This window comes from Coregonus clupeaformis, unplaced genomic scaffold (assembly GCF_020615455.1).
Source record: "Coregonus clupeaformis isolate EN_2021a unplaced genomic scaffold, ASM2061545v1 scaf1593, whole genome shotgun sequence".
Classification (NCBI taxonomy): Eukaryota; Metazoa; Chordata; class Actinopteri; order Salmoniformes; family Salmonidae; genus Coregonus; species Coregonus clupeaformis.
In genome coordinates, this window is record NW_025535047.1 from 75,320 (window position 1) to 92,822 (window position 17,503).

Consider the following 17,503-nt stretch of genomic DNA (forward strand, 5'->3'; position numbering starts at 1 on the left):
ACTTTTGGTGGGGGGGAAGTAGCCTTTATGAGTCTCCATGGTGGGTAAAGACCATCACTTCGTTGTCTTGTTGGGAATAGTAATAATTTGTGACAGTACGCATTGTATTAGTCTAACGGTTGTTTTTAATTTAGTTTCTCACATTAAACAGACATTTGAGAAGGATTTGAGAAGCGAATTGCTTGCAGTTGTACCTATGACACACAGACACACTAAAGCTGTACAGTGTAGTTAGAAAAGTCAATTTACATTATTTGCAGATGTGTTCCCTTTTATTTACAAATCGAAAAATGTAACATTTGAAATGAATGTGGCAGAACAGTTAAGCATAGAGTTCCTGTGGGAGTCTTCTCCTTCAGTCTTTTTGACTCCTATGCCTCGTTTCCTATTAGATGGGATTTTCCCAATGCCAAGTTCACCTGAGACAGCCGCTATCCAGTGTCATGTGTTGCTGAATTACAGATCTCGCTATCCCAATGTCGCTGCTGTCCATGGTGCTGAAATATCCAATCTCGGCTATTTGCATACATAGGACCATCCACACTTGACACCACACACACAAGTTAATGCTAATATCACACACACTTTTGAACATTGCACAACCTGCAACAAGACACTGAAACAGCACTTAATTTCAAGTTTGTTTGTTTCTGAATAAAGATGCGAAGAATGAAATCAATGTGTGGAAGGAGATTGGACAATGTATAGGCATTCCCTATAGCTGTATTTGACTGGAGCATGATCAGATTGCTTTGTTTCAGCCAGAATGGAAATTTGGTCTGAGAAACTATGCCCATTATAGCATGACTATTTCAGACAGAATTCACTTAATATTGTCTGTAAAAATATAAATAAGGCAATGTTTATATGACCCCCTTTCAAACATTCACATATTTATCATTTTCTTGCAGATATACAGTACATTCAGAAAGTATTCATACCCCTTAACTTATTCCACATGTTGTTTTCTTACAGCCTGAATTCAAAATGGATTCAATTATAATATTTTCTCTCACGCAGCTACATACAATACCCCATAATGACAAAGTGAAAACACGTTTTTGAAATTTTTGCAAATGTATTGGAAATGAAATATAGAAATATCTCATTTATATAAGTATTCACACCCCTGAGTCGATTAAAGCTGTGTCTTTCTGGGTAAGTCTCCAAGAGCTTTGCACAACTGGATTGTAAAATATATGCAATATACATTATATAGACAGCCATTTTTTTTTTTTTGCCATAAGTTTTCAAGCCGAATTAAGTCAAAACTGTAACTAAGCCACTCAGGAACATTCAATGTCATCTTGGTAAGCAACTCCAGTGAATATTTGGCCTTGTGTTTTAGGTTATTGTCCTGCTGAAGAGGGAATTTGTCTCCCAGTGTCTGTTGGAAAGCAGACTGAACCAGGTTTTCCTCTAGGATTCTGACTGTACTTAGCTCTATTCTGTTTCTTTTTATCCTAAAAAAGTCTCTAGTCCTTGCCAATGACATGCATACCCATAACATGATGCAGCCACCACCATGCTTGGAAATATGAAGAGTGGTACTCAGTGATGTGTTGTGTTGGATTTGCCCCAAACATTACACTTTGTATTCAGGACATAAAGTTAATTTCTTTGCCACATTATTTGCAGTTTTACTTTAGTGCCTTATTGCAAACACAATGCATGTAAGGTTTCCTTCTTTTACATTTACATTTTAGTCATTTAGCAGACGCTCTTATCCAGAGCGACTTACAGTTAGTGAGTGCATACTCTGTCAATTAGGTTAGTATTGTGGAGTAACTACAATGTTGATGATTCATCCTCAGTTTTCTCCTATCAAAGCCATTAAACTTTCTAACTGTTTTAAAGCCACCATTGGCCTCATGGTGAAATCCCTGATAGTTTTCCTTCCTCTCCGGCAGCTGAGTTAGGAAGGACGCCTGTATTTTTGTAGTGACTGGGTGTATTAATACACCATCCAAAGCGTAATTAATACCTTCACCATGCTCAAAGGAATATTCAATGTCTGCTTTAATTGTACCCATCTACCAAAAGGTGCCCTACTTTGCGAGGCATTGGAAAACCTCCCTGGTCTTTGTGGTTGAATCTATGTTTCAAATTCACTGCTGGACTGAGGGACCTTATAGATAATTGTATGTGTGGGGTACAGAGATTATGTAGTCATTTGAAAATCACTATTATTGCACACATAGTGAGTCCATCTAACTGATTATGTGACTTGTTAAGCACATTTTTACTCCTGAGATTATTTAGGCTTGCCATAACAAAGGGGTCGAAAACTAATTGATTAGATTACTAGATACTAGACTCTGTCAATATGTTTTTGGAAGTGGCTCTGCATTTCTTGCATACACATCATATTTATGTAAGGATTATGACGACCTTCTAAAAGGACAAAGCTGTTTATGTGTGTTCCCTTGTCTGCACTGTCACCACATCCCTCGATGTGTGCAAACAGAGCATCTATATCAGGGATGGGCAACTCCAGTCCTCGGGACCTGATTGGTGTTACACTTGTTCCCCAGCCCCAGCTAACACATTTGACTCTAATAATCAAGTACTCATGGGCTTCAGTTTAGAATGCAATAAGTTTAATCAGCTGTGTTTGCTAGGGATGGGGGAAAAAGTGTGACACCACTCCGACCCCCAAGGACTGGAATTGTCCATGCCTGATCTATATGGTAGGACCAGTACCAGATTAATATGGAGGCGAAAGAAACGCACACCTATTTAGGCGAGGTGCTGGCTATCGGAGTAGAACACTTGAAAAAGAAAAGGAGAGCCGCACACTCTAGGAGCTCAGATGCAATAATTTAATAACTTAATAACCAACGTCAGGATACCCTGATGAAGACAGCTTGTCTGTCGAAACTTTGGTTATTAGGTTATTAAATTATTGCATCTGAGCTCCTAGAGTGTGCGGAAAAAGTGTGACACCACTCCGGCCCCCAAGGACAGGAATTGTCCATCCTTGATCTATATGGTAGGAACTGTACCAGACCTGAATGAATGTGTCTGTTTTGAATATTCACGGAGACAGAATGATGTGGTTGATAGCAGAGACGTCATGCCCAAAGGGGGCACAGGGTCACCTACCCCCTCAGATTTGTGATGTTTAAATTTGTCTTGTTATTTTTTCTCTGTCATACTACTAACCATGAAGTTGGCTTTAGCTAGCCCAGATAGGATCCCATTCTCCCAACCTAATAACTACACTGAACAAAAATATTAACGCAATATGTAAAGTGTTGGTCCCATGTTTCATGAGCTGAAATAAAAGCGTGAAATATTTTGTTCGCACAAAAAGCTTATTTTTCTCAAATTGTGTGCACAAATTTGTTTACATCCCTGTAAGCGAGCATTTCTCCTTTGCCAAGATAATCCATCCACCTGACAAATATGGCATATCAAGAAGCTGATTAAACAGCATGATAATTACACAGGTGCACCTTGTGCTGAGGATAATAAAATGCCACTCTAAAATGTGCAGTTTTGTCACACAACACAATGCACAGATGTTTCAAGTTTTGAGGCAGCGTGCAATTGGCTTACGGACTGCAGGAATGTCCACCAGAGCTGTTAACAGATACGTTTATGTTAATTTCTCAACCATAAGCCAAGGCGGCTTTAGAGAATTTGGCAGTACTTCTAACTGGCCTCACGACTTCAGACCACTTGTAAAGCAGCGTATGGGCGAGCTGTTGGCTGATGTCAACGTTGTGAATGCCCCATGGTGGCAGTGGGGTTATGGTATGGGCAGGCATAAGCTACGGACAATGAACACAATTGCATTTATCGATGACAATTTGAATGCACAGATATACCGTGGGATAGTGTACGTGCACAAAGTGAGTTTGTAACATGTATATCATTCTTACTTGTTGTTCTTTATATTTACTACCATTGCCTATTGTAAGTTGCCTCTCTGTGTTTTACTGTGTTGTGTAATACTCCGCAGGTAGCATTATGCCATTAATACAGCCCTTCCTTTGTTAATAGCGTTGTTGCTCTACTTGTGCTATCAGTTATTGTGCATATTCATTACCCCTGTTATCTGTCCATTACAGGACCACTATCATTCCACTACCTTTCCATGTCCATTTCATCCGTGTGTGTCAATAAAGTATCCTTGAATGTAACTCTGAGGTTGCCTTATTCCCCTCTTACCGGGGGAGGTGAAAGCGCAACCTGGTCTCAGAACATTTCGTATTATTCTGTATGTACAAAGCTGTGATCAAGGCAAAGGGTGGCTACTTTGAAGAATCTCAAATCTGAAATATATTTTGATATGTGTAACACATTTTGGGTTACTACATGATGCCATATGTGTTATTTAATAGTTTTGATGTCTTCACTATTATTCTACAATGTAGAAAATACACAAGACACAGAGGAGGAGAAACTATCCAACACCCTGGGAGAGAGAACGAGTGACCTCAGTCGAACTCACAGCCAGAAAGATGGGTTAGATACAGGAGAGGAGGAGGTTACCCCGGATGCCATCACCCCTGCTCCTGTGAGCAAGGAATGAGAGGGGAAGCCTTCTAATCAGGCCAACGGGCAGGCGGAGCGAGAGGTCATAGTGATAGTGATTCACACCCAGAGAGAGACAGACAACCCATACAACCTCTTGGCTGAGATTAACCACACAGAGGTAGAGGCAGAGGGCCTTCAGGGCAAGCCAGTCAGCCTGCCTGCTCTGATCCTCAAGTCAATTGTATTTAAATTCATATTCATTAAAGATTTTTAGTCAAGACTTGAAAAGTGCCATTTATTTCAAATGATAATTATTCAGTGTCTGCAACCCTCAAGAACCAGGGTGAGTCTGGGTCCCCCTTTAACTGGGCAAACACAACTTGCATATTGTCATAGACTAGGCCGAAACGTTAATCTTTTAACCTTGCTTAAATAAAACAATGCATTTTTAATAGTGAGCAAGAGTTTTCTATGATGATTAAAGTTTTTTTGTCGCGCCCTCCACTTTTTTGTCAAATAATACATCTAAAAAAAATGTAATAAGTTAATTATTAAAAGCATTAAAATTGGGATTGGGATGTTTCCCACCTATTTATACAACCTACTCCACAAAGTTTAGAGAAATGTTCTGAAATTAATTAAGAATTAAACAGAAGAAAATCAGAATTGAAGGCAACTATAATGCAAAGAATTTAATGGTATATGGTTCAATCCTGTTTCTGGTCTAATGAATAGTTAATATTGTTCCTCCTCTTCCTTGTGGCAAGCGCAGCAGCACACTGCCCTCCAAAGCCTGCAAAAAAACGCTGGACTGCCCCTTTCCTCGCCCTGGATGGAACATCCAGGGTCACGTCCTTGGTGACGTGTGGGGTGACGTCCAGGGTGACCACAGCAACATCCTCTGGAAAGGGACAAAAGCGGGACAGAATGTAAATAAATGCAAACCGTAGGTTCTAAACACTGGCCAGTTGAATGGGATCTTTTATTTCAGCTCATGAAACATGGGACCAACACTTTACATGTTATCATGATGAACGGCACCTGTCAGAGTGCTTTCTATAAGTCTTACTCACCTGCTTGGATGTCAGATGGCAGAGTGGCGTAGACGGCCACCATGAGAGGCTTTTCTTCAGGTGTGACGTCCACAACCTCCAAGAGTGAAGAAGCAGGGTATGCATCTGTGTTAGGGGTGAGGTCCACAAGCTCCAGGTGGGAAGAAGCAGGATCTGCCTCTGTGTTTGGGGTGATGTCCACAACCTCTAGGTGGGAAGAAGCCGGGTCTGCATCTGTGTTAGGGGTGATGTCCACAAACTCCAGGTGGGAAGAAGCAGGATCTGCCTCTGTGTTAGGGTTGATGTCCACAACCTTCAGGTGGGAAGAAGCCGGGTCTGCCTCTTTGTTAGGGGTGATGTTCACAACCTCCAGGTGGGAAGAAGCCAGGTGTGCCTCTTTGTTAGAATTGATGTCCGCAATCTCTAGGTGGGAAGAAGCCGGGTCTGCCTCTGTGTTTGGGGTGATGTCCACAAGCTCCAGGTGGGAAGAAGCCGGGTCTGTCTCTGTGTTAGGGGTGGTTTCCACAACCTCCTGATAGGAAGAAGCCGGGTCTAACTCTGTGTTAGGGGTGATGACCACAAACTTCAGGTGGGTAGAAGCCGTCTCAGCCTCTGTGTTAGGGGTGATGTCCACAAGCTCCTTGTGGGAAGAAGCCAGGTGTGCCTCTTTGTTAGGGGTGATGTCCACAACCTCCAGGTGGGAAGAAGCAAGGTGTGCCTCTTTGTTAGGGGTGATGTCCACAACCTCCAGGTGAGAAGAAGCCGGGTCTGCCTCTGTGTTAGGGGTGATGTCCACAACCTCCAGGTGGGAAGATGCTGGGTCTGCCTCTGAGTTATGGGTGATGTCAACAACCATACGGTGGGAAGAAGCAGGGTCTGACTCTGTGTTAGGGGTGATGTCCACAAACTTCAGGTGGGTAGAAACCGTCTCAGCCTCTGTGTTAGGGGTGACGTTCACAACCTCCAGGTGGGAAGAAGCCAGGTGTATCTCTTTGTTAGGGTTGATGACCGCAATCTCTAGGTGGGAAGAACCCGGGTCTGCCTCTGTGTTTGGGGTGATGTCCACAAGCTCCTGATGGGAAGAAGCCAGGTGTGCCTCTGTGTTAGGGGTGATGTCCTCAACTTCCAGGTGGTAAGATACCGGGTCTGCCTCTGTGCTACGGGTTTTGTCAGCAACCTCCAGGTGGGAAGAAGCCAGGTGTGCCTCTGTGTTAGGGGTGATGTCCAAAACCACTATGTGGGAAGAAGCCGGGTCTTCCTCTCTGCTACGGGTGATGTCAACAACATCTAGGTGGGGAGAAGCTGGGTCAAACTCTGTGTTAGGGGTGAATCCCTCAACCTCCAGGTGGGCAGAAGCCGGGTCTTTCTCTGTGTTAGGGGTGATGTCCACAACCTCCGGGTGGGAAGAAGCTGGGTCTGCCTCTTTGTTATCGGGGATTTCCACAACCTCCAGGTGGGAAGAAGCCTGGTCTGCATCTGTGTTAGGGGTGACAATTAAAATCCTGATTGGCTCTACTACTACAAGGCACCAGGATGTCATGACAAAAGGCATCTGTCAGAGTGCTTTCTATGAGTGCTACTCACCTGCTTGGATATCAGCTGGTAGTGTGGCGGAGAAGGCCACCACTAGGACAGGGGGAACTCGCAGGGTGTCTGCAGTAGGCTGGAAGTAGCTTTTCACCTCGTCCGCCACAAAGGCACAGACAGAGCTCATAAAAAAAGGGGGTCTTGAGGTCATCCAGGGAGAAGGACTGGCTGATTCTCCCGAGGATCGACCTCACAGAGTCAAAAGCAGCAGCCCGGGAGAAAGGGGTGTGAGGAGAAGAGGCCTTCAACGTGTTGGAGAGCTTCTCCCCTACGGCCACCACCATACTCACAGCCATCCCGCTTAGGAGGATGGGGTGATCTGAATGGCCTTCCTCTGGCTGAAGCCACAGGGCCAGGAGGATCCTGGGCACCAGCTCCACCACCACCTGGGATGGGCTGAGCAGGTTGCTACAGGGCTTATTGGACAGCTTGTCCAGAATGCTCCTCACAGCTCTCTCCACGATGATGTGGACCTTGGGGTCGCTGAAATCAACAAAAAGCAGCAGAGAAAGCTAAACGATGTGCAATGTTCACACAGAGAACACTGCCCTAGTTATTTTCTGCATAGCTCCAGATGTGTAGATGAATGGAGCAAGCTGTATGCAGGGCAGTACATGGAACTCACATGTCAGCGCCAGCTGGAGAGGTGGTGTGCATAGAGCGGCGGAGCTTGCAGACAGCCTTGTGCTCCATGTCAATCATTTTTAGGCAGGTGTTTACTTCCCAGGTCTGCCGTAGGAAACAGGAAGTCCCATTAGTGTAATTTCACAACAGATATATTCTGCTGTACTGACTAGTTGTTGAAAGGCTAGAAAGGAGCTCACTGACTGATAGTCTAAGTCTCTAACTCTCATTCTCTTACCAGCCGAGCGAGTTCGTTCCCCTCCTCCAGGGTTTCCTTCCACACCCTTCAAATAAAACACAAAGCATTTCAACTTTCCTGGCTTCCTATTTATCTGTTGTTTATTTTACCCACACCTCCTGGAGTGCTGCTGGTGACAGAGAATGGCAGTGAAGGTGAGAGCTGACGTGGTACTCACCTCTCCCTAAGGGATTTTTTGCCCTGAGACACCAGCCAGTCGCTCATGTGCTCCATGGTGACATGGGGCGAGACCTGGCCTCGACTCTGGAGCAGCAGATAGTGGACCATGAACTTCTTCTGCAAGATGAGGTAAGGTGTGAGACCGTGCCACTAAAGACCATATAATGTGCTTTCAGAAGGGCCTCTCGCAACATTTCACAACTGCTCATGTCTCACAATTTGCAAGTGATATTAAAAACTCTTATGACCATCTTCTCTAAACTGTCTTGAAATAAAACTCTTGTTTTGGGATTAAATCTATCTCTTTTTTTCTGTGGTTACTTTTTTTGTGGGATGAATCTTACCTGTTTATTGTAATATGCTTCCTCCCAGCAGGCCTGCAGAGTCTGAAAATAAAGGCTGCTTCTACAGAATTCCTTTGAAGATAATTAAAACAATTATGCTTTATTAGGTACATTATGCACAGGCATTTACAGTATGCCAAAAGGAATATCTCCTAAGATTACCTTAGTGGGACCATAAGTGAACTCAGGAATGCTCCCAACCCTATCCATGGTCAGAGGGGGGACGAAATGCAGCGCTATAAATATACGGGATGCTCTAGAGATAACAGGAATGACTTAAAGTCGCGAATGATCAATGCCTGTGGAGTCGTCCAATATGCTGCGCTGAGAATTGAGTTGTAGACGATATTTGGATATGTTTGGCGCAATTTACATGTTTACATTCTATTGCCATGGAGAAATTGAGTTTCTAGAACCTGTTTTCTTCTATGTCTTTATTTCGTGAAATATTAAGATCTTTATTTTGTCATAATGTGTATATGAGGACGTTGGAGCCCGTTCCGATTCATGACGCGGTTATCCAGGTGCATGTTGCATAGACCTACTAATCCAACCTTGGCTTACAAGTTAAATTAAATTAGTATATATGCCTATACAAATCTATTGACCACATCCATTTAAATCAATGATTGTCAATTGAAAATGTGGTAGTTGTGTTATCCTGTTGTGCGTGTCAGGGCTCCTCTTAAGCACGTTATTCCAATATTTCCTAGAATTGACGCAGGTTACACTTTTGCAAAACTACTAGGTTAAAAATAAGAGCATGAATGACAATAAAGGTATGACTTGAATTATATGTGTAGTAGTGTGATGTTGTTCCCCTAGATTATGCACCAAATTGCACACAAGGACAGTTCAAGTAGGCCAGGTCAAGAGGGGATGTTAATAAGTTAATAATAATAATAATTCAATGTGGTTTCTTTATTTAATTACAGCTGCATAGCTAATGTTATTTTTTGGTGTACAAACATTTTTATGTATCTATATTGCAAATAGACCTAATTGTAAAAGTTGTGTATATTTTGGTTTGGTCCATCGCGGGTTATCTGTATTTATGTACCCTCTTATTGTTCTCTTTTGCCTGACCTTCAACTAGCAAGGTATGTTGTCCTTGGCGCCGTAATTTGTCGATATAAAACTGTGGTAAAGTTACACAAAGTGCTGTTACGCAACTACAGGTTTTGTTACAATGTGGACAATATAAAGATGTATGTTAACAACTTTCACCGAGCTCGCTAATTAGGGTACCTATTGTAACTCGGGAGTATTTGGGTCAGTGTTTGAGTGAGTTTCTATGTGCTCACGCAGGTGCCCGAGTATGGAGGACTAAAAGTGCCACAATTAAATAAATAAATACACCATTAAATAATTACTTAAATGTGTCATTAATTAATTAAATGTGTCATTAATTAATTAAAATTAGAATTAAATACATAAATGTGTAATTAAATGTATCATTAATTAATTCAAATACCGATTCATTTTATGTAAAATACATATATAATTATTTCACTATTTACATTTACATTTCATGATCCTGCATTGCAGTGATTCATGAATTACTTAAAACTGTCAAACTGACCCATCAAAGTCAGTGGGCGGGGCTAACGCGAATCTAGTCTGATCCATTGCTTTGGTCTGAAGTAGAGTAGGCCAACCTGGATAGAGACAATGGAGGATCTCCGTGAACTTTCCAGGGAGTTGGTTAGAGACATTTTAAACTTAGCAGAGGATGTAGAAGCAGGACCTGCTGACCCAGAGCATGTAGCTAGTAAAGCAGAGGAACTTATTGAAGTTGTTGGAGTCATTTCCGCACTTTCCGACGAAGATATCGACCACAGAGTGATTGCAAATCTAGAAGAAGTTGTCCACCGCTTCTCTGGTACCAGGGCACTTCAGGCCCAACACACACAGGGACCGGGGCGTTTGGCGTTTGACATACCGAGTGCAGTTCTGGAGCATCAACTTCTTTGTGGAGTTCCCGCAGTTCAAATTTGCAGCGATGTTCGGTGTGTCAAAGAGGACCATCAGGAGGCGCATGCAACAATACAGTTTAAGGTATTTACACTAAATTCATGAGTTTTCTGTTTATGAATTGCTGCTCTCATACACTCGGAAAGAATATGACGTTTAAGGTAACATTACTTGATGTTGTGTTTTTCTTGTTTGTACAGAAAGACAGATCTCTATTCAGCTGTGAATGATGAGGAGTTAGACCGTATTGTAAGTGAAATTCACAAAGTCATCCAAACACCGGCTACAAGCTAATGCGTGGTCACCTGAATGCAAGAGTTGTGCATGTTCCAAGTGAGTAGATAATAATATGGGCATTATTTAAATGTATTTTTAATTTGGAGCTCTGCCCCTTTGAAAGGTGAAGGAAGCCCGCTTATGGAAAGACATCAACCTGTGAGCTGTAGTTTCTACAGTGCATACTATGCAAAGCTGTATTATTTTAAAAAACTGAATAAGTAACATTTCATTTCTCACTGCCTTGGTGACCAAAAATAACAATCTTGTGTAAGGACATGTCAAACTAGTTTTAAGTACAAGACTGATTATGCTTGTCATCCATTCAGGTTCCTGAAGAATATGGGATCGATTGGAACGGACCTCACTGCCTTCATCGAGGCACTGTGTCAGTCCCCGAGGTTCAGCTGGCCCGTGAGCTCTCAGATGAAGAGGTTGCAATTTTGCCAGCTCCAGGAGTTTCTGATGCACTTAGACTATATGTAGAGACTGTGGAAGTGTTATCAAGAATCTTAGACTGATGTCCAACCCATGTTTTTATTTGTTGTGTTAGAACAAGCAAGGAAAAACTGAAAGTTTACTTTCCTTTTAAAAGAAAGGAAAAAAAGCTGTTTCTTTGAAGCTTCCTGTCTCATTATGGTCCACAGAATGACTAACATGAATGCTGTACTGTTAGCACTGAAGGTGCAGAACAGTTTGATTTTAGTAAATGGAAGAAAAAAAAGTCAACTACTGCACAGTGTGTTAATGTTTTCAAAGACACTGAACTTGTGTCAATTCATCTGAACTGTGTATGCATTGACATTAGGGCTGGGCAATATGGAGAAAATCAAATATCACATTTTTGACCTAACACCTTGATGTCGATATTGCAACGATATTGTAAGGTTGACAATTGGTGCATTCACAAAATATCTTCCACATTTAGATTTCGGATAAATAACTATCATATTGTGGATATAATGACTAAGTGGTAAAAGGCAAATAATAGAACAGCTAGAACAGTCTGGTAAGTTCAGAAAATGACATCACTTTACTGTAATGCAGCCTTTGAAACCAGGAAAAGACTAAACTTACCATGTAACGATATTACACTTCTTCAAAATCTAATGGTGCTTTTCCATTACATGGTACCTACTCGCCTCGTCCTAAAATCTGCAATGGGAAACGGACGCACAGCGAGTCGAGGCGAGGCGAGTCAAGTAGGTACTGGTAATGGAAAAGCACCTTAAGACGATATCTAGTCTTATATCACGATAGATATAATATTAAAATATTGCCCAGCCCTAATTGACGTCTGAAAAAACTTAAACAAGCCCAAATCCAGTACTTTTTATGGCAGCGACAAGTGCTTTCTCAAAGTCCATGTAGAGTTTGAAATGAGCTGGCAGCTTTAGGGTTTCAAAGCATGTGGAGGACGTAGGAAGGGTTCCCCCAGAAATCTCCACTCTCAGTTCAGGAGGAAGCATCTCCCAGCCAACCCAGAATGTCAGCAGCTGGGCCAGGGTACCTGATGAAGCTAAAAGTCATAAAATGGATTAAAGACATTTAGTTCAACTGTAATTGATCATATCTATCCATGAAACATAGAAGCATTTGTAAAGAGAGAAAATAAGGTTTATACCTGTTTCAATGAACATCCTTAGAAAGCCAGTGATGCGGCAGGTGGTGTCTAAGTCAAAGTCTTCATCATCACTGTCCTCAACTGGCCATGTGATTTTTTCTAGGAGCATCTTAAAGAAAACAAAAATTGTAATTTAAAAAAAAGGGAGAACTTATTTTGGTGAAGGACTATGCAGATCAAATTCTTAGAAAATGGAAAAATATCCATCTCAGTCATTGAAAATACACGTAAATTCATCAAGTTAAGTCACAAATATAACTAAATTACTGACTTACCTGGGGTGTGAACTGCATTTCAGCCATTTTGGGGAAAAGAAGTGGTACAACATCCGGCCTAGATGTCAGCAGGGGCCATACCATCACATCTTTCAGTCCCTTTCTCAACTGTTTAATTTGGCGCATGGTCCTCCCAACGACCTAAGAGACAGACCGACCCATATTACAGCCCAAATCCTTAACCCAAATTTGACAAAAGTTGGCACAGTAGGAAAAATGTTAATAAACACAATAAAGTGCTTTATAAAAATCCATTAAAACTCTAGTACTTAAACTCTCGTGTTAACATAACAAGCCAGGGTTCACAACACATTCTATAATTTCAACAAGTACAGCGATGAATTCTGTCACTTAACCAGCAGGAACTCACTGCATGGAGTAGAAGTTTGTTATGTAGCCATCTCCGATTTGTTTTGGTGACTGCCGGAAGATCCCAAGACATGGAAAGATCTGAAACTGTGTCCTTCTGTTCCGGTGTAAGATCTTCATGTTCAAGCTAGAATTAAGACCATACAAGTTATTATATCTGCCCAAGCAATATTTTTTACATGGCAAAGTTTCTTTTAGGTTACATACCAGTTCTATGATGCTCCTGATGTGCAGATCAGGACACTCTTCTGTAACAACAGTAGCCATTTCAGGGTCCCCATTGAACAGTACATGAATTACAGCAGGACTTAGTCCTGTGACATGGGGACCATCATGCAGAAAGGTGTGGCCCAACATCCTTCCTGCAACCCGGAAGAGGTTGCTTTCAATAAGTGCCTCTGATGCTGCTGGAACAAGATGGTCAGGTTCACCCTCAAATAGCAGTGTTCGGCCCATTCCTCCTGTAAAGTACCAAGAGAGCAGGGAATAAAGTCACAACAATTAACCTCTTAAATACATTAAATAAAAATGTATGATAGATAGATAGATAGATAGATAGATATATTACATCATACTAGTGGCGATTACTTGGCCTGTGGTATTGCTGCTTGTAGAATTCACTTAAACCAAATTGTAGCCTACTCCAAAATGACTTACAGAAGGACCCCAAACCACTTCAAATTCAATTCCCCTGTATACCCTACTACAGACTTACCTGACACAAAACATTGCCCACCGGCCCTCCGCTAAACAGCACATATCCGCGTTCATCAACCACCAGAACGTACGTGTACGCGTGTGTGTGTGTGCGCGCGCATAGAGAGAGGCGGTGTAGAGTGAGTCACGACACAAACAGGTGCTCAGTCAGCGTTGCATGCAGTGTGAGAATGGCAAGCAGCAAGAGCGGCAAAAGCCAATGTGTGCTTCTTTTACCTATATATGTAACGCTATCTTTTGCGTTTATCCAAACGTCGTCAAACTTGGCACTGCACTTACTCGTGACCAGAGCAAGACACCTGTCAAGTTTGAAATCCATCGGACTAACTGAGAGACATGCGCTACAGACAGACATTTCTGCAATTTATAGATGGATTAACCTTCAAAAAATTAGTAAGATACTTACCAAGATCTAGACTGAATCCAAACTGGAGTTTGGATATGATTGTTGTCATAAAGTACCGCATCACTCCCTCTCCGATAGCAACATCACCTGAAATAAAATACTGATAATAACACTGGAAAAAAAGTGGCGGCCTAATACAGGTAACTGGATTTGGTAACATTTAACAAGAAAGGGAGAAAAACTTCTATTGGCTGTAATTCTAGAATAGCATCCTTAATATTGATTATTCCAGATAACAAGAGTATATTGTGCACAATATTCACATACATACATATAACATTTTTATCAATTATATAATTTTGTGCATTCCATTCTCCCATTTAACAATTACATATAAGCTACTTGAGTGGTATAAACTGTACTGATGTATTTATATTATAAATGTTATATTACTTACCAACCAGAGTACAATGAAGTGGACATGCCCATTCTTGCTGCTGTTTATAGAATAAGAGAAGCTCCCGTTCTGTCACGGACGTCGAGGAGTGAAGGAGACCAAGGCGCAGCGTGTGAAACGAACATGGTACTTTATTAAGTTAAAGCACGACAAAAACAACAAATCAAAGCGACGAATGTGAAGTCCAATAGTGACAAAGACTAAACAGGAACAATGAACAAAAACCCACAACCCCCAACGGAAAACAAACAGATTAAATATGGCTCCCAATCAGAGATAACGAGCCGACAGCTGACACTCGTTACCTCCGATTGGGAGTCACTTGACCAAACACATAGAAATACACCCAAAAGAATGAACAACCCTGGCTCAATATTCAGAGTCCCGGAGCCAGGGCGTTACACGTTCCCTGTCCTCTTCAGAGTCCCTTACATCCATCTTCATTCTAAGTGGTTTCCCAGTTGCATGTTCCCTTAGCAGATTCTCTTTGAAAACTTTGGCAGCTTGAGTGGGTTCTTTAATAAGCTTCCATTCTAAACAAACAACAACAATAAAGTTATCTATTACAGAGAGACATATTGTGAGTTGGCATGTTACCTGCATATACAGATATCCTCTCACTCTACAGAACAGGAGGAAAATTCTGTTCATTTCACTGACAAAACGTGAGACCCAACATCTTCAGAACCTGTCACAACGCTGAGTTGACATAAAAACAGCACTACTAAACAACTACAACTAAATATTAGAAAAATAGAAAAACCCAGTTGCATGTTATTAATTGTCTGTAACTGTATTATCTTATCTAATTATATCCTACAGGTGTTATCTTTCTATTAACTTTTCAGTTACACACAATCTTATAGCAACACTATTGTGATGACACAAACCACTGTCTGTTTCTTTGCGATCCAACTCCTCGTTGACAATCACTGCCGGTACTACTGCACTCTCAGCTGATGTTTCAGGCCTCACTGGAACACTGTCACTGACTAGGGCTGTCTCACTATCATTTTCTTCACTTTGGCCTCCCTCTTGTTCTCTTTCTGATTCCTGCATGGGTGTCCTTGAAGTTAACACAATTGAAATGATGGTCATACTCGCTTATTTGTGTGCACAACAATAAGAGAGACATATTCCCAAAGAAAATAAATTATGCTACCCTTGCATTGCTTTAAGAAGTACATACCCATTGCAGCTCAATCTGTGCAGCTTCATCTCTGAAAAAGGGAACTTCCTTCTGACAAGTGATGCAGGGGATGACTGGACCAGAGGCAGGACGTGAGCTCTCCTAACAACAACAACAACAAATGGCTTTTAATTAATGATTAAAAGTCACCAGTAATCTTTGTTTTGATTATGTATTAAACTAAGTCTCTGTAAATGTATGTACACAATCTAAGGGTAGATCCTGTTGAAGTGGACGATGTAGATTGTAGCCTGTCCAATCATCGTCGATGGATCTTTCAGATAGGCAAGGGTGTATCCAGTGCTGGGACACTGAAGCAACGCAAGATTTAGACTGCGAGTAGATCCTACAAGTTTTAGAAATTCAAAGCCTCCCCCTTGTTGGAGCTTGGAAACACTTCCATCAGTTTATTTGTTATAACCATGGGATCGTGGTCATTCCCTGGAGAAAAAAACAAAACAAAATCATAACTCACCTCACCTTAAATTAAGCAAATAAGCCTGTGATAACTATTATTGACACTATGAACACCAATTAAGTTTGAGTCACTATAAAAAGAAATGCAAATAATTTCAACAAGCCACAGACAGTACAAACTTTTTTTACTTTTGGTAAATGCCTAGTTTCGCACTGACCTGAAAATGTTACTTTTTGCTCTCCAAGTCCTGAAGTAAGAAGTTCAGCTTTAAACAGTACGCTTGGAATTTTATCCGCATTGTGGTCAGCCAAACAACAGACAGTGTGTGTGTAGCTTCTTCAGCTAACTTGGACTTGTGCTGGTCGTCTCGTCATATTCCTTCTGGCTCCAATGTTATATGGCGCAAAGAGCCTTGCTACCTCCGCTGCAACACAGAAAACGTAACAGCTCACATGGTCACCAGTCAGCTAAAACAGCCTCTACTTCTATCTTGGGATGCTCAAGCCAGCTAACACCATTTAGCCGATTAGCGAACTAGCTAGGTTTATGCTTCCCCCCATTAACAATAAACGTGTCACGCACGAAGCATCATAATACCGCATGCAAATACATGTTCGAGTCGATCTAATTTAACCTACACGTGTGTCCCGAATCATTAAATAGTAGCACACCTGGCTAACATGAAATTACTTAGCTTACCTTGGACAGGTGTACGTGATTGAGCGGCCGGTATCTGCTGTGACTGAGCTGCCGGAGTCACCGGTGCCGCGGGGAGCCGTTGGACTTCTGCTCAGAGCTTCCTCAATCAAATTCGCTGCTTCTCTCAGCAGCTCCGGGCAACTTTTAGACATTTTGTCCTGCACCTCACACAGCGTCTCAACATTGGGGCTAGCAGGACCGAGTCTTCTCTTGATTTTTAGCCGTTGCAATGAAAGTACTGTTTAACCGTGTAACTAAACCAACGTAGAGGTGAATAGCGCCACCCAGTGTATTGGAATGTGTTCAGTAGCTCTGCATCAATCCATTATCCGGAATTGATTTGTTTTGGCTTGATGCAGAGGGTAACCAATCAGGCGTTAGGTTCCGCCTACCAACTTTTGATGGGTCAGTTTGACAGTTTTAAGTAATTCATGAATCACTCCAACGCAGGACCATGAAATGTAAATGTAAATAGTGAAATAATTATATATGTATTTTACATAAAATGAATCGGTATTTGAATTAATTAATGATACATTTAATTACACATTTATGTATTTAATTCTAATTTTAATTAATTAATGACACATTTAATTAATTAATGACACATTTAAGTAATTATTTAATGGTGTATTTATTTATTTAATTG

The 17,503-nt window shown here is 41.5% G+C and overlaps 1 protein-coding gene and 1 long non-coding RNA gene across 3 annotated transcripts; both read right to left on the minus strand.

The window, feature by feature from the left end:
* Window positions 1-11,594: 11,594 nt before the first annotated feature.
* LOC123487274 (G2/M phase-specific E3 ubiquitin-protein ligase-like) lies at window positions 11,595-14,612 on the minus strand. 2 transcript variants are annotated; one of them, XM_045218453.1, is made up of 7 exons: window positions 14,549-14,612; window positions 14,152-14,238; window positions 13,236-13,489; window positions 13,030-13,155; window positions 12,660-12,800; window positions 12,385-12,493; window positions 11,595-12,279 (listed from the first exon to the last, which is right to left on the minus strand). In XM_045218453.1, the coding sequence occupies exons 2-7, from the start codon at window positions 14,210-14,212 to the stop codon at window positions 12,068-12,070; spliced, it is 903 nt and encodes a 300-aa protein (XP_045074388.1). In that variant the 5' UTR covers window positions 14,213-14,238; window positions 14,549-14,612; the 3' UTR covers window positions 11,595-12,067. The 2 variants fall into 2 exon arrangements, with proteins under 2 accessions (XP_045074388.1, XP_045074389.1); XM_045218454.1 differs by lacking the exons at window positions 14,152-14,238; window positions 14,549-14,612 and adding an exon at window positions 13,744-14,064.
* A 475-nt stretch (window positions 14,613-15,087) lies between these two features.
* LOC123487275 lies at window positions 15,088-16,930 on the minus strand. Its single transcript, XR_006659702.1, has 4 exons — window positions 16,855-16,930; window positions 16,373-16,579; window positions 15,738-15,839; window positions 15,088-15,614 (listed from the first exon to the last, which is right to left on the minus strand). It is a non-coding gene; the product is annotated as an uncharacterized LOC123487275 (long non-coding RNA).
* Window positions 16,931-17,503: the final 573 nt, after the last annotated feature.